General features: G+C 43.5%; 1 protein-coding gene across 4 annotated transcripts in view; it reads left to right on the forward strand.

The window, feature by feature from the left end:
- GRIN2B (glutamate ionotropic receptor NMDA type subunit 2B) overlaps positions 1-27,183 on the forward strand; it is a 459,317-nt gene that overhangs the window by 311,563 nt on the left and 120,571 nt on the right. For all 4 annotated transcript variants that reach the window (XM_084766782.1, XM_084766784.1, XM_084766785.1 and 1 more), the window contains one exon: positions 18,264-18,378. In XM_084766782.1, coding sequence (XP_084622908.1) covers positions 18,264-18,378 — 115 coding nt within the window. The remainder of the gene's footprint in view (positions 1-18,263; positions 18,379-27,183) is intronic.

Here is a 27,183-nt window from a genome sequence, read left to right on the forward strand (position 1 = left end):
CACATTAAGAACTGATTCCTGTCCCTTCCTTCCTAGCTTGACGCTCTTGTTCTCTAGTTAACTTTTCTCCGCCTCCCCCAGCATTTACCGGCCAGCGACCCTGAGACCAACCAACCCTGGGTGTAAATCACTGATGATCAGAGGTGCTCTCAGACTCCTGTTTCCCTAATGCTGAGTTATGAGCCTCCCAGGCGCAGCTCTCTCTGACAGGTCTGACAGTTCTTCCATTCCTGGGCTTGAGGAAGGACTCTCCTCATCCATCCAAAGAGCCACACATAGATAGCATTGTCACCAGGGCAGGACAGGAGGGAAGTGTGGGCCCCTTTTGATGGTTTACAGAGCCATCTACATGCCACAACCAGCAAGTGAGCCTTAAGACAAACATTCTGAGGCTCCGTCTAAGGAATAGTGACGGAGTCCTAGTCTCAGGAATAGGGACCAGTGACCTGCATGCTCACCAGGCTCACCAGGGTAAGCATCTGGGACCCAGCTCAATCTCTTGAAGTAAGCCTGCAAGGGGCTGTGGCATGCTAAGATGCACATTCCACGGAGGCTTTGTTGCACTGTTTTGGGGATGCAATTTAGACGAGGCACAAAAGCTGGAGAGATCTTTAGTGTTCTCAGTTGGGTGTGAAGGAGGAACTGTGGACCACAGCAGACCCCATACATCAGTTTACATGTGCTGGGTAATCTAAAATGGCCTGGGAACCACATTTCCTACAATGTGCCATTTCCAGGGATGTCCTGACTATGTTCTCAAGTAGGATTCCCTGTATTTTACAGACATAGGTTTTCACTAAGTGATGGCAACTTAGATCACTAATATAGAGACATGAGGTCTGTCTTTGCAGGGCCTAACTGTACACAGTTAATAAAGATCCTCATCAATATGGTTTCCCCTCCTGAAAAATGAAAACAACTGTAGTGATTGTGAAAATTACTGGATTAAAACAAACGCTTAAGAAGGCAAATAAATTGGCTGCAAGAAGATTGTGGCTCTCATTCATAATTTTTTCTTTGGCTCCAGTGAGGGCTTCTTGAGCCCCATTCCTGCTGTCCTGAGACTTTTCTGGGGGAGATTTAGATTTGGCACCAGTGATGCTTTAGAGGCGTTCCCACTCCAACTGGAGCCTTGGGTGGGGTTAGGAAAAGAAAAGAGATGCCTGAAATGCCCGAGAGAGAATTCATCGCCTGCAGGTGGCTCCTCTCCACGGACCGCCCTTATCTCCTGTGTCTACAACACCTACTTACTTGGATCTTGACTTATTCTGGCAGTTCTCTGTATGTGCAATGTGGTTGCCATGGCAATGCAACCTGGGATGCTGTGTGCTGTTTCATCTTCTCTCCATCTCTTCATCTCTCTCCAGTGTGTGTGTGCTTGTTCGCTTGCATTTCTAACCACTCAGACACCCACCCCAACCTTTTTTTTTTCTAATTGAAGACATTAAACACCACATTTCTTCAAGGTATTTTGCTCCATTTCCCCCCCAACACTCTCAGTGAATGTGTTTTAACTTCATATAATCAGAACAACCTGGTAATGACTGAAGAAAAGGGAAGAAAGTTGCCCCAAATGTTAAATTTTCCTTGTTTGTGCTGGTTGTCTGGGAGTTTGAGGGAATTTGGGCAAGTATCAATCTAACTACCTTACCTTCACTTTCCTAGGGATTAAGTAAATCTTTATGTAGGTGGAGAGAGACCACCTTTCTGATTTCCACCTGAATTCCTTCATGTCCTGCTGGCATGGAGCTCTGAACCTCCCGAGGTCCTAATTGCTTGTCCATGAAATACCTATTTTGCCCATTATTTGCATTAACCCAGAGGCATCTCTGTAGATACCGACATGCTGGGTTATCAGGAGCTGGTCCAAATAGGATGAGGATCATAGTGCGGCTATTAATGGTTTACTTCCACCTCCTGTGATCTAGGTAGCTGGTAGATAATGTGAAGGGCTAAGGGAAGGATTTTCTAAATATGTGTACCTAACCAGGTGAAAATTGAATGTTTCCTCCAACATATTCTAAAGATATTTTTCTCAGTAATTGGGAAGATACTAGAAAATAAATACACAAACATCCCTCTTTCTCCCTTGTTCCTTTAAAAAAACAAAAAAACAAACCCACCTCACCTGTATGTCATCAGCAAAATTAGTTGTATTTCTCTCTTTCCTAAACTAATAAGAGGATTTAACTTAGTGAGAACTTTTACATATGTTCCAGAGACCTTAATTTTCTAAACTTAAAAGAAACTCATCAGTCACCTTAGATGAAAAACAAAGCACAACCCAATTTTTTTTTCTTTCTTGTGGAACAAAACAGCTCAGACACAGTCAGGGGTCACCATTATCTCTCCATTGATCGTCAACTGTATTTACTTCTACGTCAGCTCTCTCCAAGGACCCAGGAACATATGAAAGGATGGGACTTCAAGCAGGTTACATGAGTCTCATAGCAGAGCTGTTTTTAGGGGCAATTTAATGTGGAAAACATAAGAAAGGAGGCATTTTAAAGGGACCTGAACAAGAATGAAGTCAATCCTACATTTTGTCACTTTGTTTTAAGAAAACAGTTTCTGATATTTCATTCTTTTCTAAAATCAGCAATTGAGTCACTTTTCCCCAAAGAAACCTCTACCCTTTCCCTCCTCTCTCCTCCTCCTCCTCTTTCGCCTCTCTCTCTCTCTGAATGTGTGTGTGTATGTGCATGTGTATGTGTGTGTGTGTGTGTGTGTGTGTGTCTGCGCGCGCGCGCACATGTCCATGGAAAAGTGGAGGAGTGAGAGAGCAGTGAGAGATGCTTTCCAGCCTAGTCTTGTAGAAGTTCTAACAAATCAATAGGTGTTTATTGACCACTTAACACCAGAAAGGAATTGATTTAAGATTCTGAAAGAAGGTAATGGGACAAGATTTGACTCTTTCAACACTGCAGCATCTATCATAGAACACAAGACACAGACATGACAAGCTAAGCAGCTAACAGAAATAGTCTGTATCATAGGGACAGTACATGAACTACTGAAATGCAGACTGGGGTCTAGATGGCAGAAAGGGACAAACGGGAAGGAGGGTGCACAGTCAGCAAAGCGAGAGAGGGTGGGTAAGAGCTTATCAGAGCTCTTAATCAGGATTAATATTCAAACTGCATTCATCTGAGAGCAAACAGCAGATATACAGGCACATGCATGCTGTCCAGAGCCAGCGAAGAAGCCACTTGGATTTAGCAAAGGTTCATCTAGAGAGGATTCCAGCTGCCTAGATGGGGTTAAGATGTGGAGGAGCCACCCTCCCCCCAAGAAAAGGTCAGCTTTTAGACCAGCTGGGGTAATTTGGAAGCAAAATCTAACATAGCCACCGGGGAGATTCAAAAGCAACAGCTAACATAGCACAGAGAAGTCTATAGTAAGGTTAAGGGGTCACATGAAGATGTAAGATAGAAGTCTCAGACACAAGCCATTGGGGAGATCTGCATATGAGATGGTGAGGCTCAATAGCCTGAAAGCAGGAGGGAAGGGACAAGTGCCAAGGAGTTTTTGTAAAGACTGGTCAATGTTGGCTACGTGCCTGTCATTCCAGTATTTGGGACTAAAGCCACAGGGTCGCAGTTCTCAGCCAGCAGGAGCTATGCAGTAACACCTCGTCTCAAGGGGGAAAAAAAAACAATGACAAGAGAAAAGAATTAGTGTTTGTAAAGGATGGGAGATGCCGTAGGACCGATCAACAATGAGAAATTAAGAAACTGATGGAGATAACTGGGAAGTTTCAAGACTGAAGGAGTCAGACAAGGAGAAAGGGGAGTTGGGCAGGCAGCTATCCTGAGCAAGTGGTACATCATCTTCATTTCAGGCACTGGAAGTTTGTAATGGGGGGAAGGCAAGTGACCATGGCTGGAAAGGGATGAAAACAGAGGATGAGATGACATCAAGACTGGAAGGTGTAGGACTGTGGAGATGGCTCAAGGCTTGTGCAATGGATGCACACACATGGGGACTGGCATTCGGATCTCCATGACCCACCATAGGTGTGGTGGCCATTCTGTAATTCCAGCCTGAGATGGCAGAGTTGAGGCGGGGGTGGGGGGGTGGGAGGGGGGAGGTTTCTCCAGAGCAAGTCACGTAGCAAGATCAGCCTTATCAGTAAGTTCTAAGCTCAGCTGAGAGACCCCGCCTCCATGAATGAAGTGGACAATTGTCATTTTTAGGCCTACACGTTCACGAGCACACATGTTCACATTTACCTACATACATATGCATCTCCACAATGCAGACATTCGTGTGTACACACATACATGCTTTCATATGTGAAAATGGAAAAAATTAAGAGTGGAGATGTAGGACTGGGAGTCAGTCATATTGAAGACTTAGTGTCTAATAACAGCCGACAGGGCGCATCAGCCTGTGTTGAATGCCAAAGAAAGAAGGGGAAAGAGATCTCTCCATTTATCCAGCTTGCTCTGCAGGTCCCTTGTCTCTGCCTTCACAGGCTAGAATTACAGATTTTACATGGGTTCTGGGGATGGAGGGGCAGGGCGGGAGTGGGCAGCAAAGGAGGCGAGGAAAACACAATCTCAGTCGAAAGAGGAAAGCAAGACTGTTCCAGGAGAGCGTTTAAACAGGAAGCAACACTGCGAAGTAAGTCTGCAGTGTGATCAAGGTTCAGAAGATGCACAGAGCGGTCCATGTATGTGAGAGTCCAGAGCAAAGTGCGGGTCTGTCCACTCCCCCCCCATTGAGAGCAAATGAGGTTTTGTTATAGCTTCCAGAAAGACTTCCATATCATATTTTTAAGCCCTGTGAGAACTTGGACATTCTGTGCCAAACCATGATAAACTTTTCCAATCTTCACGGAGGCAGATAAATACCCCTGCTACTGTGGTCGGCCTCTAACAAGTGCTCAGGAATGCGGCCCAAGCCTTTGTAACCGACTTCCTCCCAGGCGCGTGAGCTGAGAGTGAATTCCTCTATAAGTCCAGTCAAGCTTTCCGCTTTGTGCTTTGTCCTCTGATTTCTTATAAGGCAAATTAATTCCATTTCATCACTTCGGAGGGTTTCGTGTGTTTGACAGGTGGCAGAATGGCAGCCCCTAGAGAACAGAGTCCTCTTACTATTCTGTGTCTCCTGACCAGCACTGTGACAAGGAAAGCCTGTGGGTTGTCTTTCCTTCCCTGTAGACCTTCCCTGCGATGCCAACCATGAGGACAGCCAGCTGAGGAGACTGCAAAGTGGTAGCACAAGTGTTTCAAATCCTAGGCTGTGAAGACATTCAGGTCTGGGCTTAGGCTTTTAGCTCTACCGTGATAGAAGTTTCTGGATTCTTTGTGTCCTTCTCTTGTGTCAGTTGCTTCTGTTGGCAGTATTATGCTCAGTGCAAGGCTCTGTGGAAGGAACAGGAGCTTTGGGATTGCTAAGAAGTGGTTGGATCCTGTCCTTGCTGCCAACAGCCTCAGGCTGCATTATAACATAGCTATTACATAATCACATATAATATATATGCTATTATTTTATAGCATTGCTGTGATAATTTAAAATAACATAAAACACCCAGAACAGAGCTTGGCATGTGTTCAATAAATGATAGCATTCATTGTTGGACTTTTTTTTTATTGCACAGCCAGAGCTGAAATATGACTTCTAAGCATTTTTCTTATGTGTTAGAGAGCTAGGAGATTAATTTACCTCAGGGAGACAGAATTTCTGCAACTGTATGTTGAAAAAGAAAGAAAATGTCAATCAGCAGATTTTGTACACAATGCTAGAGTATTGTTGCATTTTAACTGAGTTTATTGGTTCTAGGAACACAGCTCCTAGGAACAGCCAGGCTGTCCTTTCCATTCATGTGGCAAAGAAGAAGCCGAAACAGAAAGAGATATCAAATTATACAAAGAATTTGAGTGCTTTAAGAATTGGAGTCTTACATTGCTTCCATCACCAAGTGACAGAGGAACTTGGCTTGGACCTGGCCCTGTTAAACTTGACTTGATCTCAAAGCATTTGTGGGACTTATCCAAGAAGAAATGCTGAACTTAAGTTCAGGAGAGAGACGAGCTCTGGAGTAGAAATTCTGAAGTGTTAGTGTGGAGGTGCTTGGTGACTGACTATATCTCAAGTGAGTCAGAGGGAGAGGGTAGGCTCAAAATTGAGTCTTGGGTACCCTCAAAACAGAACATTTCAATAAGAGACGAGTACAACAGGAGGGAAGTCTGGCCTGAAGTATAAAAAGAAAACCAAGATAATTCTTTAAGCAACAAATATGCAAAGCGGAAGTCCACGGGCAAATCCTCAGCAACCCCAAGGGCTAGAAGATGCGTAAGGAGCATAGTGATGGAGCAAAAGGAAATATGAGTTTTTTCTTGTAGACTTTGTTTTGATTATCAGTGACTTTGTGAAATATTTTGGTAAAATAGTAGATGTAAAAGCCAAGACTGAAAGGGTTGAGGAGTAATATTTGAAGATGAGAGACAGGCAGCAGGTGTCAATTATCTTTATAAAAAGTTTTCAGTAAGTAGAGATGTCAATTTAATTACCTCTGAGAAGGGTTGGAATATCTCTTTGCCAACTGCCCTAGGAAACAAAGAGTTAATGGTTTAAATGCACAGTAATTTCAGAAGCATTAAAGAGCATGTTTCCATGGAAACATCAACCTACAGAGGGAGAGAAAGAACTGAGATCCCCTGACAAAGAGGGAACAGCAGACTTCTAGCCCCCACACAGTACAGCAGGCAGAGATGATTGCCTGTTTCTCTCATCTACGCTGGGAAGATGCAGTTGGAGTTCACAGTGCTGTCCTCTTTGGGGGGCGTGGATTAGTTCACATAAATTCTTGTCCTCATTTTGTCTAAAGCTCTCAATCAAAGGCCGACACATGTTAGGCTGCTGGACTAGTTATTAATGGGTTTCTTTAACTCAGTAAGTAAGTAAATGAACAGACCATCTTGCACCCTGGCCGTTCCTTCTCCATCCTAGTCCGCGGACAAAGCACCACCATGATGTGCTCGGTCACCAAACAGCATTTTCAGAAGAAGCTCTAGGCAACTGAAATGTTGGGTTTGGTTGACAATGTTAAAATTTTGTATTACATTTTATTTCTTTTGGGGTGTGCGGTGTGTGTGTGTGTGTGTGTGTGTGTGTGTGTGTGTGTGTGTGTGTGTGTGTGTGTGAGAGAGAGAGAGAGAGAGAGAGAGAGAGAGAGAGAGAGAGAGAGAGAGAGAGATGTAGCTGCACAGCACATTTGTGAAGTCAGAAGACAAGTTGTTGAAGCAGGTTCACTCCTTCCACCATGTGGATCCCCTGGTCATGAGGGTTGACAGCAGGTGCCTTTACTTGCTGACCTGTGTATCACAGGCCAAGGCTGACAGGCTAAACAATTTTGACCAAGGCCTTAGCATCAAGGATTACATCATGGAGTGTCCTCCTTGAGTCTGTACACAGTGGCTCTCATTGATTTTAGGAATGTCTCTAAAGAAATGTCCTGTTATCCAGGAAGCCACTCCCCAGACTTGTTACGGAAGCAATACGGACAAACTCCGTGTTGGCTTTTCCTGTTGACTCTCTCCTCTCCCATCTTATGTTGTACTCTGCATCTTTTTCTTTACATGCTGGGCTTAACACCAAGTCTTACCCTCCCTACCAGCTCTTGTGTTGTACTTTATCTCCCTCACTACTCATGTCTTTTCTTTTTCTTTTCTTTTCTTCAGTCCTACACTCAACAGGTTACTATGTTTTTCTCTGGGTAGGAGAGCTTCATCCACACGTCAGATACGGTTTGTGGCTGAGCCCTCTCACAGCCTTTCCACATCTGTATTACTAGCACTCAAACCCATAGCTTCATGCACATTCTAGACAAAGGCTCTATCATGAGCGACATCCTCAGCAAATGGGCATTCTAAGTCAGATATGGTTCTTGAACAATTCAGTGTCCTCTTCGGCCATGTTTTTTGCACCTGCAGCATGATGGGATTGTGGTATACCCATATATCTTAAAGGTATACTCTTCATAGAGGCATCTTTAGTCCTCTGTCTTCTGGAAGCCTTCTCAGACCCTTGCAATTGCCCTGCCTCCTTTGGTCCTCTTCCCCTCCCTTGTACAGAATAATGACTTCTGGGAAGCCACACTTGAAGAAATCTGCCAGCCGTTGCTAGAAGAATCAATTACAGCCCCATTTCCAATTTCTACATAATCTCTGTTCCCACCCCTGGTAACAGAAGCCATCAACGATTCATCATAAATTCATTCACCCCTTTTGTCATGCTTTAATAAACTAAATAATAGTTAAGGAAAAGTTAATCATGTGGTAACTACCAAGAGAATAGTGACTGTGCATGTTACTTCCAATGTGCTGGTTTTATTGATCCTTGAAGGTGACAGACAGCAGAGAGGTTCTTGAGGAAGGAAGAACATGTCAAAATCCATGAAGAGAGGAAAGCATTATCATTCTCTTGTTGGGGTCTCATGCCCAGGCTACTTCAGGTCCTTGGTTAAGGGTTTATCCACCAAGAGTTTCTTTCATTCTAACTGAAAGTTCACAGGAAGGAAATGGTTTGTTGTTGTTGTTGTTTTTGTTTGTTTGTTTGTTTGTTTTTGGTTAAAGTTGAATGTTCTAGAGAAATCTTTGTCAATGGCTGCTTGGTTAGTTTTGGCATAGTCTCTAATACTCCTCAACTCAGGAGGAAAATGGATATCAGAATGTCAAGGCTTTGCCTAAAAGTTGGTAGTAGGCAGCCTAGTTGCTTTCTATTGCTGCAATGAACACTATAACCAGAAACAACTCAGAGGAGAGGGTTTATATCAGCTTACTGCCTGCAGTCCTTCTTCATAGAGGGAAATCAGGACAGGAACTCGAGGCAGGACCTTGGAGGCAGGAAGTGAAGCAGAGACCATGGAGGAGTGCTGCTTACTTGCTTGCTCCCCCATAATGTGCCCAGCCTGCTTTCTTGTTCAGCGCAGGAACCCCAGCCCAGGGCTAGCTCCACCCTCAGTGGGCTGGGCCCTCCCACATCAATCATTAATCAAGAATACGCCCTATAGACTGGCCTATAGGCAATCTGATGGAGGCATTTTCTCAACTGAGTTACCTCTAGCTTGTGTCAAGTGGATAAAAACAAATAAACAAAAACAAACAAACAAAACAAAAACAAAAGACAAAAGCCAATCAGGACATAAAGATGTCAAAGCAATAAACTGAGGGGCTATGTAATTTTTGATTTGTGACATTTTCTCCGAGTAAAGTTCTGATACTTAATTTGGATAGTGTATCCTGTGGATATTCAACATAGTAAAGTGGAAGAGAAAATGAGTTTTATTGAATATTTGGAACCCATGGATGGCATGGGAAAATGAGCTAGAACGCATAGCAATTCTGTGACCGTACTGTTGTCTAGTCATTACTTGGTGCCTGTCCCTGGGGAGCCTCACTGTTCTGACTACCTTAGCAGGACCTTACCAGGTCTCCCCATAGCCAAGGTGACTAACAGCGGTGAGAGGAGAAGAGAAATAATTCCTTTTCTTTTTCTGGTTCTTCACCCAGAACTGAATGGGAAGCAGGTCTGCTGTGTTGCTCACCTCATTAATTAGTGTCAAAAGATGGCTTCATTGGCTCCTTAGGAAGCGGCATACCTTCGTGCTCAAGTGGGAGAGCGCCTTTTTTTGAAGGGACTTTAAGGAGAATTACATAGTGTTCAAAGCAGAGCTCTCGGAGGTCAGAGTCAGGGTCATTTTGAACAGTCGTTTGCTCTGGACCCAAATTATGGAAACGCGAGCTCCTCTTTTGTGTTCTTTGGACAAGAACCTGCGTATTAAAGTACGTCTGGTTAAGCGATTTCCAACTGCAGGAAACCTCCCAGGAATTAACTAACCACAGTAGCGAGAGACAATGTTCTCGAGCCCCAGTGTGGATGCCACAGGAATGAGAGACGTTCTGCTTGGAGTATTAAGAACAAAGCAAAAATGAGAGGATTGGGAGACTCTGAGCTTAATTGGCTGAAGCACAGCAGCTGCTTCCCAGACTCCAGTGTGGTCAGCAGTAAATATGGAAGGTCAGGCTGTGATCCGAAGTTCCCCAAACACTAGCACCAGCCACCATCATAGTAATATTTTTAAAAGAGAACAGTAGCAGGGCTGGAGAAATGGCTCAGAGGTTAAGACCACTTGCTGCTCTTGCAGAGGACCTGTTTCCAGCACTCATGTCTGGTGGCTTGTAACTTCCTGTAATTCCAGTTCCAGGGAATCCTCCGCCCTCTACTGAACCTCTGTAGGCACCTGCACGCATGTGGAACACACATAGACTCGGGCTCATAAACATATTAAAGAAGATAATAATCTTTCATCTTTTTAAGGCAACAATAGAAGCCTGGAGAGATGGCTTAGTCAGCAAATACTAGTCACATAAATGTCAGGGATGGAGGTGTGTGTTGGTAATACCAGTACTGGAGAGACAGAAAGAGGTGAGCTCCAGAGCCAGCCAGTGTAACCGAATCCTTGACATTCTGGTTCAATGAGAGACCCTGATAAAAAAAAAAAAAAGATCATGGGTGGTTGAAGAAGATGCCCACTTCATAATGTCATATCATTACTTGCTGTACTGTGTATCGTATGTTGCGTGTGTGTCTTTGTGTGAATGTGTATGTGTTGCAATATACATATAAACATTCTCTCTTCACAATTGGTTTCGTTTCTTGTTTATATTTTATCTCCACTCATCTCTCCTCATAAGCGTTTGGGGACACTGTCCAGCCCTTTTTATTCGCTTATAGTTCTTACTATTGAAAACGAGTCTCTGTGTTGATCCCAGGGAGAGCCATGGGTCAGCCCAGGGGAGCACTGTCAGCTGGCATGGATGGCCACATTGACCCGCTTGGTTGAAAGGTGCAGCCTACAGCAGCATCACAGCTAGTGATGGAGCCACAACTCCCATGATTTCATTTTCCTCTTGAGTGAATAGGATTCTGTTGTGCGTGCGTAGCACCTCCATACAAATCTTACTAACTTGGTGGTCTGTTCATAAAAAACGGCTTTCTGGAGGCGAGTAAATGCGCTCTACCCTCCTCTGTCCAAGCAGAGATACTGCACAAGACTCTACAATTCTCCTCTATTTTCTTTCACTTCAGATAAAACTAAGTCATGCCATTCAGTTGTGAAACAGAATCCAGGAAATAGCTCTCAAAATTTTTCATTGTTAGACTTTGGAATCTGAAGAGATTTTTTTTTCTTTGCAGCAAATGGTGATTGATGCCAGCGTTTGTCCCTCAAATGAGAGTAGTTCACCCCAAACTCCCAAGGGGATGAAGCAGGGCTCTCACCCCTGGCAGAGGGAAGGGAGCAGAGCAGGAGCCAGCTCTCGGGTGCTTTAAAATCTCCCTCATTAACTCAACATCACAAATAGGATTTAAATAATTTATATATGGACCAGCCCAAACTCAAACTTATTGTTGTTTGTGAGCAATCCTTTGCAAAATAAACTAGTGATATTAAATGCCATTTCAGAAAGACAAAAAATGTTTAATTCATCAGAAGACTAACTATTTTTAATCTGCTTCAAGTAATTATAAATGGATATTGTGGTGTGACCTTTAAATTAGTCTCTCTCAGTGTTTTCTACTAGCTGTTACTTTTTCTAAATCTGACAAAAAAAACTTACAAAACTAATTTTCTAATTATTTTGTCCAGGGTGTGGCTTCACATTGCTGAATTTGCCACCATAAATTCAAGGGAATTTTCGAAGTTTTTTCAAGTCTTCTTAAAAAAAGATAACGTACTCTCAAAATTAAATCATTTATGCGCCTTGGAACTATTACCACCCAATTTAGGAACAGGTGAGTGCAGGAACTGATCGGGCATGGGTGGGCTGACAGGGAGGCCTTGCTTACGAACTTCTCACCACATGGCCTGTTCTTATGTTCTCTGCTGTACTCATTTTCTCTGTGTTCCTTTCTTCTCCCTATTTTTCTCCTGCCGACATTTGGAGGTGTTGTCTGGAGTCTTTTTTTCATTGAACATAGTCTGCATCACTAATGGGAACCGGCTCCTGGGTTGGGTACCAGGAGAATCCATCTAAGATCCCAAAAGACAGTATCCACTGGCCACAGCCTACTACATCAAACCCACTACACTCATCTGATAGTTCTGGATTCATTTTGATTAATGAATTCCTAATTTAAGAAAACAAAATATTTCTATTTAGTTGATCCAAATCACAATGTTAACAGATACAAATATCTAATTTACAAATATCTTGGCCTCTCTCCTTCAATCCTGTTTCTAATGAACTGGCTTTTAAAAGTTTTTAAACACATGTTTATTTTCTTGTGAGAACTTGTTTCCCCATTTCCATGGAAAATGTGTAGGAAAAAAAAAGTCATTTTCAACAGTGCCTTCTATTTTTCTGGAAGACTTTTTGAAAGATTTGTGGTTTTACCAATCATATTTCAGTAAGCTAGCAGACATAGTATTATCAGAAGAAATGAGGGGGGGTAGATACATCAATTGCTGTTCTATATAGCTTGTTAATTATATATTTTTCCTGTAACATAATATTGTATACTCTAATCATATTTCATAAAGATTAATTTAAAAGAAGGAATAAAGTATCCTATAAAGAAGACGTCAATACCGTTTAGCTGTAATTCCCCACATTATTCAAGTTCTAAGATGGCTTTAGCCAATCTACCTTTATTAATTGTTTTTAAGTTTACATACAACGTAACTGGTTTCATTATGACATCTTCTATATAATTACCACTATAGCTTGTTCATCTTCATCCCCACTGCCAGTCATTCTCCCCCCTCTCTCCACAATTCCCTCTCTGCACTGTTTCCCCCCCTGGGCTCCAGCATCTATTCTCAAACCTTCAGCTTACCCCTATCTTAGCAATGGGCCTACTCTCGAGATGGTACCTCCACTGCCTTGGTCCAGGTCATAGGATGACATGATGGATGGGTCTCCTCTCCAATCACTGTCTTACCAAACTCCCAGCCAGATCTGTGGCATGTGAGGGCGGGGCTTGTCTTGAGGGCAGCGCTGTGGGGCCCGGGGTTGTAGAGCTGATCTTTTTGGTGAGGCTTCTGCTTTCCTTCTACTGCCAGTGAGCCCCAGGCTGGAGCCCTGTGTTTACTTCTTGGCGTGCTGGCTGCGCCTTTCCGCCGCCTTTTCAGTTGTTCCATCACTGCCTCTGTGAATTTCCAGAGTTCTTCCATCCTTTCCTCTTTGAACCAAAGTCTATCCTTCTCACACTGGTTTGTTCTCAATTGGATCAGATGGAGGCAGCTTCCCGTCTGCCATCTTACCGGGAAGTATGGAATCTATCAGGTTAGAAGATGATAGAGATAAAGATCTTAGAGGCGAGAGATGTACTGGTGGTACAAAGTTACCCAGGAATTGTCAGAGACAAAAATACGTAAGCAAGAGGCCAAGAATTCATCCTCCTGCAGACACCCTCTACTTTTAGTAGCTAGGAAATGGGAATGATGTTCTGAAAACCTGCCTCGATTTTAAAACACGCTGGTGATTGGAAGGCATGTGGACTGGGGTTGAAGACATCTGGATGTGACAAAGCTTAGTGGGAAAGACTGTAAGCTTTGTCTCATCTGGATGCTTTTTCTCACCCTGTTGTCTGATCTGGGTAAAGGCACAGGGCCCTTTGGATGACACTGAGAGCATCAGATGGGCTGTTTCATGTTTCCACCATGTTAGTGGATATCACTTTTTCTAAAGCCGGCTCTTTGGTACAATATGAAGACAGAAAGCTGCCATCATGCCGGGCTCTTGATTTGCTGACAAATGCTGGCAGAACTCCTTCAGCACGCCTGCCCGCCCACACTGCTGAGTCATCACTTCAGGCAACTACATGGTACCTCAGTAGCTCTGTGTGGCCAAAGTCAAATTAGCACAGGGTTTGCTAACCTCGGCCTGACCCTATTAAACCTGCTAGAGTGTGACTTAGGCCATATAGAACAAATCTGTTGGCTGGGAGCCCATCAAGATTGTGAGTTCCTTACTCAACAAGGAACAAGCAGGAAGGGAAATCTATTTCAGCTCACTTGGACTCTAGTAGGGAACTTACGTAACCCGGGACATGACGTGTGGCTAATGCACAGCAGAGGCTTCGGACACTGATGTCACTTCAGAATGTCATGAAAAGACACTGAACCAAAAACAGAAGATCTGGTCTCTGATCCTGAACATGAGTGTCACTTCGGGAAATCACTTAGCACCCTGGGACCTGTTTCTCTCCAAAATAAGAGTTTTCGATGAATAATTTTTCACTTTACTCTGAGTCCCAGCAAGCTCACATTCTGTGTGATACTACAACTTTGGGAGCTAGGCTACTGAGTGTCCTGGATGTCAAACCACATCTGAGAAACAAATCAAGTAAACTGTTACCATTTCCAACCTTGATGGGACTTCAGAGAGACAATGTGTGTTATGGGCAACATTTCTGCACTGGGCTTCTGCTTAAGCCAGTGGGGGTTGCTGTGTGTGAGAGCATGGCACATGTGTAGAGAAAACGGTGGCAATGGGGGCTCAGATTCTTACCCAGACTTCTATGTGGAGGTCTCTATACTGTAAAATTGATAAAGTATAGCCAGATCTAAAGGTAATTTGATATTTTCAGTTTTCATGGGAAGTTGAATCATCCACGTGATCTTATGAGCTGGCATTATGTCCACATGTGGACCTCACTCTCCATTGATGTGGCTCATTTGTGGGCAGGCCTTGCTAGGTGTCATGTCAGATTCCCCTTCACTGAAGCTCAGAATTAGGCAGGTCTCTTGCCTTTATATGGTCAAATCATGCAAACACCGGTTTTCTGAATGTTCCCTATTGCAGAGTCTCATGTTCAAATCACAGTTTATACAGTGTTCTTATTGACAAATTCATTTGTTCATCACAACGGCTGCTTTCTCTGGTAGTTGGAGGTCAAATGACAAAGAGGGATAACTGAGGCTAGGTGCTGAGGTCACATGTAGAGGACTGACCTCCGCCATAGTCTTCCTCACTCCTTTCTTACCAGCCCGTGGACTGATGTGCTCTGCTGTTCAAAAGCCATCCTTGCTCAGGGCTAGTATGAGTTTTCAAATGCCCTGATAGCCACATGGTGTCATAGCACAGGCAGTTTCTCAGAAAGAAAACACACACACACCACACACACACACACACACACACACACATACACACACACACACAGTGAACGATTAATCTCTATGCTGCTGAATGACACAAGTGATTAGAACGTAGCTTGTAGAATATTTTGTATAGTGCCGTAAAACTTTGTCAGTGGTTTTGATAAGTGTAAAACATCTAAGAAGAGCTTAGATAGGTGCAATGCACAGAGAGACAGGCGAGAAAGAACATATCAGCAAGGCAATGATTTCTACATGAGATCAGGACATGGAGACAAAGTACGAGAGATGTTTAACTACAGGGCAGTTACAGTGCTTTTGAGTGGGTTTTATTTCCTGAAATGCCAAATTTCTGCATCTATATTCCCAGCCCAATGCTGTCCCCATCCCTTTCAAACAGTCATTGTGAGGCTGTATACCAAACCCATTCGTGTTACTTAGACATTTAATCATTTCTGAAACTTCCATAATTGCCTTCTGAAATGGACACTTCCTTTTAAATATTTTAATCATGTTTTTAGATAAAGGCAGAATGATTTATAGCCATGCCTGGTGAAGAGGTGGGTACTTCAGCTGGCAATTTATTTCCCCCTTTTTCTCTCCTCCTTCCTCCTTTCTGCGTCTCCCCGTTTTTTCCTTCTTTTCCTTAATATCTCCCTCCCATCTTTAAAAGGAGAAATGGGATTAAACTATTTTTTATTGCATAATCTTTCTCTAAAGACCTCCAGAAATAATTCCAAGTAGTTCATTACATTTATAAGAATAACCTTCTTTTATTCAAGTTCATGATGGCAGATGCTTCTATTGTAGTTTGGTGGTTTAAAATGCTGTTTTTGCAATTATATTCCCTAGAATGAATACTGTAGGGATTTGGGTTGTGTTTGGAGTTGTTGCCAACTACAGGAAGCCTGAATATTATCTTCAAAGTAGGAATATACTTGGGGAAGCGGCAGTGACTGAGCTAAGAAGTGAGGAGTAGGGCAAGGGATGAAGAAGATGCTGTATGGGCCCTGAGCTGGATCAGGGATGCTGCGTTCTACTGATTGAAGATGCTCAAGAAGAGGAGGGGCTTGCTGGCATATGATGAACATGTAAAGAACCAGGATTCTAAATCCTGTGTTGCCATGAGAAGAAGGATAGTGTGGTAGGAAGGCTATGGGGTAGAATATTGCTTAACGTATTACTTCTGATCAAAATCAGTAGTATAATATTGAGCAAATAATTTAATATTAAAATGACAGAAGCAAATGAGCTTAGGGTTTCGTCATAGATTAAAATAGATTTTTATAAGGGATGTCTTCATACGTGTCTTCAAAAACTCGAAGAATCCTTAGATAAAAGAAAGGGCTGGACTAAGGCCATAAAATATCTCAAGAAGAAACAAGTGTTGAAGAGCTGCAAAGGAGTGGAAATCAGTTTCAAATGAGGCAGAATCATGAGATGACTGCCTTGAGGGAGGAGGATACCATAGTGACTTCCCCCATCAATAGGAGCATTCAGAAGAAGCCTTGGCGGCCAAGTCAATGATACCATGGCGGAAAAAGCATCAATTGTGAGAAGCAAGCTAGCTGACCTGAAAAGTCTCTGCTCAAAATTCTAGGAATTTCTGTTTTGGGGGGAATCTTCTATGTCTGCCGCTGCATCTCTAAAGCTGCATATGATGGAGTCATGGTAGATTTGCTAATCCCAGACAGAATGAAAAGTACCACTACTTAGGTTAGGGCGAGAGGTGGGGGCATTCATGCTGCATAGACATCTTTACAGTTGCCTCAAAGATCTACATTTCTGCAACCTTGCCTAACCTAACATAGCCAGCAACAAACAGCTTTCCCAGATGTATGAAGAAGAATGAGAAGAGCGCTCCGTGAGCTGCCTCCTCGGCTGTGTTGGAAGACGTCTAGTTGGTTCCTTCACAGAGACTCATCTCCCAAGCCACATCAGGCCCAACGTCCTGGGGTAGCATGCCGCGGAGCACAGAACTTCATTATTGATTCTGCGGACATTAATTACCATCACTCCGGTTGCACTAATGCACTTGTAATGAGCAGGCTGGTGGGAATTCCCAGCTGCTTCTTAGATCCAACAGGCAGCAAGGGACAAGGTGGGCTGGGAATGAGCGTCCTGCAGGAAAAACCATTTAATTGGTCTGATAGCCATTGCTTCAGGAGTTTTCATTACTTTATGCTTCTGTCCCCAGAGCACTGTATAAAATGCTCCCCTTCCCCCGCTCCTTTCCCTACACTCAGTAGATGTTGCTCACGGTACATCCAATAGACGTCCTGGGTTCCAGATGCTTCCAGCCTGCCACACGCTGAGCTAGCCTCACAAATAAGGGCTGAGCAAGGCCTTAGTGAGAATCTAAAGAATGCGCACGTCTGAGGGTGGAGACAGACCCTAAGCGCCTACATGCTACCTTTCTTGGCAGAAAGTTAATCTTTGTACATAGCCATTTTCTTTTCTTGTCTCTATCTCCTCCACCCCTTTGTTCCACCTTCTTTTTTGAATAATAAGTGTTAAGCTCTAATGAGCTCCTCCTATGCAGCAGGCCCTATAGTAAGTGCTTAACCTAGTTGCCTCATTTAAGTTTACAGACTGAATTTGGTGATCTTTTTATTACCAGACTCTGCAGATAGGGGGCGGGGGAGGAGGGCACAGCCTTAAAAGTCTAAATGAGATGACTCAGCAAGTCAGTGCACGTGCTGCCCTTTTAGAGGACCTGAGTTTGATTCCAACCCACTGTCATTACAGCTCCAGGGAACGCAGTGCTGCCTTCTGGCCTCAGCAGGCAACTGCACTCATGTACATATACCCACCCCCCCCCACACACACACACATTGACAAGTATGCATACGTACAATTTAAATTAGGATAAATCTTTTTCTTAATTATTGGGTCAAAGTCAAAGCCTTAGACTGAGCTCAAATGAACTGTCCTTTTAAATTATGATATTATGTCTTCACATGATTCCTACTGTAAAAGGTAGATGAGTGTTGTATAGCCAACAGGAATTTAAAGGGTACCAATTGACTAACAGTCATCTGTGTCCATGCCTCCTGGTCTGTCTCCATATACCTTTCTGTCAACCAAATGGCCTTCTGCTTTCAGATGCTTTTTTTTCCCTACTTTTAATCATCCTTTAATTTTATCATTACAGGTATCTGATCAACGTCACTTTTGAGGGGAGAAACCTGTCCTTCAGTGAAGATGGCTACCAAATGCATCCGAAGCTGGTGATAATCCTTCTGAACAAGGAGAGGAAGTGGGAGCGGGTAGGACATGCATGTCTCTGGCAATCCTTGAGTTGAGTTGTGAGGCAGGTGCTAGGTCCCAACCTAACATCAGGGGTATGCGATTTTGAAATGATGTAAAGAAAAACACCTCTTGGTTTTCTAGCCTCAGAAGCAAGATATTAGAGCTTTGAGAGTGTACGGGAGAAGCCAGGCCTCGGGAATGCATCTTCATTCTCTTGGTAGTTTGGCTAATCACGAGGTTGTTTTCTTTATGCTCTGAGTAACATCTATCGGGTGTTTTCATTGCTTTCTAACTCTTATCTGCTTTAATGGGAGATGATACATATGCAATCCAAACAAATTTGCTGAAGAAACCAACTAGGTAGTACCAGTCAGAACTTATATCTTATGGTGCCTAAGGAAGCCCCTAAACCTAGCACACAAGCAGAAAGGCTAGCAGTGTTTTCTATGACTGAAAACTAGTACACAAGGCTCTCCTCAGAATCTTCCCTGCGACCAGATAATCAGAGGCCTTGAAATTCTACCTTTAGGTGGTAATTGCCATTGCCATGACTGCTCACGCACTTGCCTATTTAGGACACTGTGGCAGAGGGCAAGGATCTTTTAACTACTCAGTCTTTCAGTTTCCTTACCTATAAAATGGGAATTAGATATATTGGCATCTATAAAACATTTGGAGCAGTGCCTGCCACACAGTGACATGCAGTAGTCATTGGCTTTAGTTATTCTAGATCCCAGGTTAAATATCTAAGAGTAACCACTGGGGTTTTTCTGCAGCTGTGTCCCATTGGCATTTGTCCCTTGAAACACTCCAACAAATGGTTCTGAAAAGAAAATAGCACCAGGAAATGCTACTACCGCTTTCAGTCAGGAAGAATCTCAGAATGTATTAGGAACTGAAAAGTTCAGATGTATCTTAGAACAGAGAGGTGTCTTTAACTTTATTTAACGTGTCTTTTCCCAAAATACTTTTAATATGAGACCACTCTGTTCATAATAATATTATTCCATGAAAATCACCCTGCATAACTGATTTAAGACTATCTCCATAGTTGTTGTGGGCCAGTTAGCTGAGAAGAGATTTCATGATGTCCACACAGTTCTTTTGTTGTTGTTGTTGTTTTGTTTTGTTTTTGTTTTTTTGAGACAGGGTTTCTCTGTGTAGCCTTGGCTGTCCTGAGCTTGTTATGTAGACCAGGTTGGCTTCAAACTCACAGAGATCCTCCTGCCTCTGCCTCCGTGAGTGCTGGGATTACAGATGTACACCATCATGGCCAGCTGTCAATATGGTTCCAAATAGAGTAGAAACCAAGTTGGTTGATCAGCATTCTGTTTAACTGTGACAATGTAATGAGACATACCAACTTCCATAGAGAAAAGGAATCTTACTCCATGGCCTTCTGAACCTGTAGACTTAGGTCTATGGAAGTGGTTCTCAACCTGTGGGTCATGACCCTTTTGGGGGTCAAATGACTTTTTATAGGGATCACATATCAGATATTTACACTACAACTCATAACAGTAGCAAAATGAAGTTATTAAGTAACAACAGAAAGAATTTTAGGGGTTGCTACAACATGAGGGACTGTATTAGAGGGTCATAACATTAGGAAGGGTGAGAAGCATTGGTCTATGGTAAACCAGAGAAAACAATGGGGTCATGTTTCAGAGAAGACTTGCTCATGCCGTGGTATCTGGGAAACAAAAAGATACTGTGACCCCGATATACTTTCAAAGGCACATTCCCAATGACCTAACTGCCTCCCCCCTAGACCTCACATCCTAAAGGTTCCATCATTTTCCAATCATGCCATAGGCTAACACTCAAGCCTTTGGGGTGTGTGCTTTGGGGGAAATTCAGTATTCACATTGTAGCATCTGACTTTCTTTAAGACTGAGCAGCCAGAGATAAATGCTCCAAATTCACAGTGTTGTCCCAGAGCCCCAGAGAGCTAAGTTATATGAATACATACCTGTGAACTAGACATTTGTGACACAGCCAGGAGAACGCAAGACCCAGTTTTAAATATTGAAGGGCCTCTGCCTATCATATTATTGTCACGTCACCAGAGCTAGAAGATTTAAATCATACCCGACGGTTAAAGTTATTCTCATCTGATTAGAAAGAGTTGAACCCTGGACCCTGGCTTTCCACCCCGGTCAACCTACTTTTCACTGTTCCTGTCGAGGTGCCATGGTTTCTGAAGTATTCTCATCCCATGCATTTGACAGGTGCTTCTGTCTAGCTCTAGAAGAGGAGTTACTAATGACTGGGATTTCACGCATAGACCGGGTGCTGTCCAGTTGGGTAGCTCTTACATACTGGGGTCATGGGAACTGTTTCAAACAGTTGGCACAGTTGGCATTTCAGACAGTCACTACTACTTAGAGGCCTGCTGAGTTCTCTTGTTTCAGCCCCAGGTATGAATTCTGGAACCCTCAGGCTTTCTGCAACCAAATCTTCCCTCTGGAGGATTAGATCATTTGTAGCATCCGTTCTACCTTTGTTCTCCCTCGTAAATGTAGAATGGGCTTTAATGGGCTTCTTTGCTCTGAAACCAGACTTTGCCCATTCAGATCAGCCCTACATGTGGCTGCTGGAATGAGCTTTCTAAAGCACAACTATATATTCTTTTTCTGGCCCAAGCACTAGAGATCGCTATGGTCTGTGGACCAGGTCTGCGTTGTATCTGTTCTTGCCCTCAAGGCTCTGCTTCACCCTGCAGTGTTTGTCACCTTTTCCTTACCATTGCCTGTTCTTGGCTCCTTCTGTTCTGAGACTGTGCCCTGGTGTATCCTACTTCCCGCACAAGATGCCACATCTCCTTTTCCTGGAATGAGTGAAGTGTACAATTATACAAGTCATAAATGTTCTTTGAAGTCCAATTAGGATGTTGCTGTCCCCTTCTCTGATCCGTAATTGTGGTATACTTTCTTACCTCATGTACCCACAACCTTGGTTCATATAGCATCATCCTGGCCTCATCATACTGGCTTTGCATTAGGACTGTGTGCGTGCATGCTCCCGGAGAGCAGAGGCCGTGTCTTTCTTTCTATCATTGTGTCCTCATAACAATCTGGATGTGTGCATTGCATAAAGCAGTTCAATAAATATTTGCGGAATGAATGAGAACCATTACATAACAAGGAAGTCCAAAATCCATCATTAAGAGTCCAAGTTTATGCTATTGCCCTTGATATAATGGCTGTTTTCTTTTTAAGAGGAGGAATAAAATCTTTATGTTGATTGAGTTTTTATGGATTATACTTTAAGTGCACCAAAGGAACTCACTATTTAAAGAAAGTCTGTGGCTAATCTTGTTGTTGAGCAGGTGGGGAGAGGTCGAGATCATACACTAGACTTGAACATTTGCATATCAAATTGGTTAAACCAGGTAACATTTCTGAGGAAAGGTGCTTAATGATAACTGAATTTACAGGGCTATGCAGCTCCCAGATTCAGAAGCCCTGGTTGTTCACAGGCTAGAAGGGAGTAGTAGGACCAGCCTCAGTCCCAGGGTGTGGCTGGGTATGCTGGATGGGTTGACCTTATTCTCTTACTGTTGCCGTGGACCCCATGGAATAGGAATATCATTCCCAAGCTACCTAGTGTCCATTCACCAGGTCCCCTGTGGTCCATGAGAACTTAGTGATTGTGCATCTTGACCAGTAGATATGATGCTGAGCACTCTACAGGGAAGGCTTGGGTAGTAGAGAGATTAGCAGGGGTCTCAGTGTGTGTGCATGCACTCATGGACACACACACATACACACACACACCTTTCTTTGAAAGAAGGGCCAACAACTCCCAGCCTGATCACCCGCTAGCCCTGTAGCCTCATCAAGTAGTTTGCTTTTCTTAATTGCTTTCTAAAATGACAGCTTTAAAGTACAAACAATCCAGACCCTCTACAGCTCAAGGTTTACAGGTTCACCCTACAAACAAGGAGAAGCTTAGGATGTTCGGAAGCACAGGAGGTGAAGGGCACGAGTGTCATTCTTGTTCTTGTCATTTAGGTAAAGTGTCCCCAGACAGGCAGACCTTCCCCGGTGACCTGTGCTAAGGTAGTCGCCCAGCTGCTCTGTCACAATAGTCCAATTTAATTTTCATCCAGTATACTTTTTTTTTATATCCAGCCTTCCTCTTATTCACTTGATTGTTTGTTTGTGGCTTATCTCTTCTCACCGGGATGGATGTCCCGTGGAGACAAGGACCTCATTCACTCCTACAATTGTAACCCTCACGGCGAGGGCCTGCCTCAAAATGAACATCCAGAGATCATTGTTGAATAAATGAAGATTCTACACACCTGAAAATGTCAGCCAGCTTAGCCACCTTACTTCTAACACATGTGTGTGTGTGTGTGTGTGTGTGTGTGTGTGTGTGTGTGTGTACATGCACATGCATACTTCTCTTTAGACAGGTTGGCTCTCAGAGGACATGATGAGAGCTGGTGCGTCCTCTTCTTCGGAATGAGTGCTGCCGTGCTTGTCAAGGACTGAGGTATTTTGGGGGCCTCGGTATCCACCAGAGGGGTCTGTCAGCAGCTTTTCCAAGGAGCTGGAGGAAGATTCATGACATCGTAGGTGTGAGGCTTGTGTGGTGGGTTTCACAACATTCCTTTTGGGTTTTAAAAGTAATCCTACAGCTGCTTATAAATTTGGATCCGTTGGAAAGGCGGGAGGTCAGCACAACCTACTTTATGGTTTCGGAAGTCAGAAAGAACTACATTCAGTCCCCACATTGCTGTTTATCAGCTGCCTAAGGGCGGCTGTGTGGCTGGTATTACCCGAGTCTATTTCCCTTTAGTGAAATAGGCTTTTACAGGAAACCATTGTAAAGATTAAATGACTCTTTATAGTCAAACACCAATTAATAGTGACTGGAGCACAGTCAGAATTCAACAAATGTCGATTGGTGGTCACCATCCTTCATGGGTAACTCCTTAAGGACATGTTTGCTGTGGTCAAAAGTCATGCCAATTGATAATCCAACACAAAGCAGCCCCTTCTTATCCTCTCAGCACTGCTATCCAGCGCTGCTATTGTTCTGAGATTCTGGAACCCTCCCCAGAGCAATCACTGTCACAATTTCTAATGGATTGCTCAGAAACTATTCCAAACACATATGTCTTTGATGTATTGACTCAACCTGCTTCAAGGAAGAAAAAAAAAAAAAAGGAATCGAATCTGCTCTTGGGAGCATTTAATGAGGTCCTTTGTAAGTCATGGGTAAGAGAAACGGAGCCTAGAACAGCAGAGATCTCTGGAACTGAATCATATTTACAGAAAGCCAATAATAGCTCTCTGCCATTAAGGAATGTGGAGTAGGACATCGAAAAAGGAATGTAAGTTGGCTGTGGTGACACAGACCTGTAATTTCAGTACTCAGGAACCTGGAGCACGAGGGGTCATGGATTTGAAGCCAGCTTGGCCTACACAGCAAGACCTCTCTAAGGCAAAAGCTAAACAAACAGAAGTCCTGAATATGCATACACACAGAGACACAGACACGTGCATGCATGTAGATGTGGCCTGGGAAGCAGGAAGGGTAGGAAATGGTAAAAATAATAGCAATAATTGGGTGCAGAGTGGCTCATTTGTAAGACTCTGTAAGCGGGGGACAGCTGCATAAACATGCATTAAGAATAGCCTGGCACAGAGGAGCAGTTGAGCTGGCTCTCAGGCTGCTGTCTCTATCAGAGCCTCTCATGATTTGCTTCATTGCAACTGCTATCTGCTTCCATTTAGTCATCCCTAAAATGGGGATAATAAAAATGAAATGCAGCGGGTGGGGGTGTGTCTGGCTCTTCTTCTGAGTGATGACTTTAAGAAGTGATGATGGTGCATATTCCAGCTGGAAGATGTAAACAGACCTCAATGGAACTGTCTGGGTCAGGACTAAAAGAGGTGATACAGAACTCACATCTGTGTTCCTCTCGGTCCCCACAGAGACACCAGAGATGGATTTTGTAACTCCGCCCCCTCTCATCTGCCTTCACCTGACAAAAGACACCCTGCCACAGAGAGGGAAGCATCCTTGGTCTGTTTGGTGTCATTTTGGGAATGCCAAGAAACCATAGTGATCTATAGCCTGTAATGTTGAGACGTCACAGCCGGATCTTCCTGTGAAGGAAGTGTAGAGTTGGGGGGTGCATAGCATACCATGTAGTGCTCGGCCCATGACAGTGAGAGGAAAGAAAGGGTACCAAATGTGAAAAGAATTACCCCCAAGACTTAGAACAACAACAACAACAACAACAACAACAACAACACTGTAAAATTGGATATGCTACAGGGTGTGCCTAGGATGAACAAAGGAGGGAGCAGAAGCTACTGCCTGTGGGAGCTGCACACACAGTAGACAGCACTGGCTCCAGGTGTGGGTGCTCTGTGACACCTGAGCACTAATGGCCTTCTTCCCACATGATAATCAAATGATACTGTGAGACAGGCAGATGTTATATATAAAAATCTGACTGGTGGAATTGAACAGTCTTTCTCACACACCCACTCTCAAACTGGCAGACTGCTCGTGAACACAGGAACCACCTATGGTTTCATCCTCCTTGCACTCGGGTGCCCAGATTGGTGTGAGATGCTGTTGAGTGGGCCAGCAAATATTTGGGGACTGTTTGATTGCATGTGCCCAAACTCTATTCTATCTCTCAGCCTTGCAGGTATATCTGTGTTTGATCCAGGCTCCACAGAGGGGAGGTAAAGGGGTGGCACATAGCTCACATCAGAGGGGAATGTTCTGGATCTACTGACACAGTATTGGACAACATACTATTTTCACCATCTCTGAACTGAGTCCTAATATGCTTCATTATATTAAGAGATTAGAAAGCGGGAGCCATGGGAAAAAAAGCAGTGGGAATTCAGATCGTCAAGGGGGTAGAAGGGGGCAGCAAGGTGCTGGCTTACTCTCTTCAAATGAATGGAGAATTATCCTGCCAAGGGCAGAGATGTGCTGCTTGGTTCCCCCTGAGGCAGAACCAGAGTTAGTGGGCTTAAGATCAAGCAAAGGGATTTATGTTGACTACAGAAAGAATTTCTTAATAGAGAGAAGGGTTGAGTTCCCAAACTGTTAACAATGCTGGGAGATGACTTTGAAAGACCTCAGAAATGGTTAAGTCCTCATTTCTCTGTGATGTACACAGCGATATGTGAACTATGACTTTAAGAGCCTACCTTCCTTTGCCTCCCCTCCCTTCCCCTCTTCTTCTCTTCCCTTCCCTTTCTTTGCCTCCCCTCCCCTTTCCTCTCTTCCTGTCCTCTCCCCTCTTTTCTCTTCCCTTTTTCTCTTTCCTCCTTCCCTTACTTTGTCTGTCTTCCCTTCCTCTTCTCCTTTCTTGCTCCCTCCCTCCCTCCAATCCTTGCCCAAACATAGGTATCCGGCACTCACTATGAGCCAAGAGATTTCTCCTCCCAAATCGTTATCATAGTTTTCTTGGTGACTGAAGTTGAAACTAGCAACAGAACCCAAATACATTCCCATAAGAAAGGTGCTGATTGTGAAACGAGTGTCTGTAGCCTAGGTCCTAAATCCTCCCGCCTGATCAGCCTCATCAGTGGGTTGATGCTGCCGTGTTCCTTGGTAATTAACTCATGCCAACTACTTTTGCTTATGACAGTAATTTACGCAAAAGGCTATGCAAAGAATGTCCACATTTGAGGGTGCTTTTCTGAGTTGGGGATATTGGGGATCTTCACATTTGGGTGTTCCTGAATGATGGAGCACCATGTTAATCTATTCCCTTTTCTGGGGTCTAGGGAAAGGCCAGTGGGAACCAGCCCCCAGCAGAGGAGGAGGAAGAAAAGCAAGGGAGGCAGGATAGAAGGAAGAATGCTGTTCATCCTGGATGTTTTAGGACCACTATAGCTCAGTCCCCACGCCTTCCCCATATACAAATGTGAAACAATTCAGAAAGAAGAGCAAGGCACACAGTGTGAGAATCCACCTCAGTCACATCACCACCTTCTCCAGGAGGAAGCCTATTACCTTGAGTACTCATTTTAAAGACTAGGCGTTTATGTTTTTGCGTCCCCTTGAAACTTCTTTTTCGAAAAAGAAATATTTTCAGAAAGGCTACCTGTCTTTAGATGCTGTCATCCACCATAGAATAAAAGAATAAGAAAGCAAGATAACCTTGGTTGACTATATTTCTGAATCCTGTACTTACAAACGGGGTACATGGCAGAACTGAGCCAGAAGGACGTGTCCCCAATCTAAAGACAGCTGCATCATTTTGTTTAAACTCTACTGCAGCTTATTCCATGATTGTTACATGCAGTCAGCCCTTGAGCCCTCACAATTGCTTTTCCAATTTGTAGGTCAGCTTATTTTTCCCCAGTGGAGGCATTGAAGGAGAAAGGATGCCAGAAAATATAGAGTGCATGGATGTTTATTTTTACATTAAAAAATCATCGTGATTCTTCTCATGTTGAAGATATTCAGTTTTATTAGATATTTAGGGAGAGGATGCAACAGCACTTACCTATATCTACACATAAGAAGAATGAACAATAAGTTGTTTTCTATTTCCCAACGGTCTATTTCTGTGATTCTGTATGAAAGTATCTGTGTTATAACACAAGATACAACAGAATTGAGAATGTAATGTATAAATAAGCTGATGTCCCTTTTCCTCTTTCACTAAGGAGCTGTAGACATGTTCCTATCTTATTCAATTATATTCAAAATAGTGAGACTTAGGAACCGCTTACTGTTTCAATACAGGGATGTCATTCTTCTGAAAACAGGTCCTTTATGGTAAGACACTCATATGGGTATTAAACAGGGACTCTACTGTCCATACA

The sequence above is a fragment of the Acomys minous genome (assembly GCF_964271855.1).
Source record: "Acomys minous genome assembly, chromosome: 17".
Lineage (NCBI taxonomy): Eukaryota > Metazoa > Chordata > Mammalia > Rodentia > Muridae > Acomys > Acomys minous.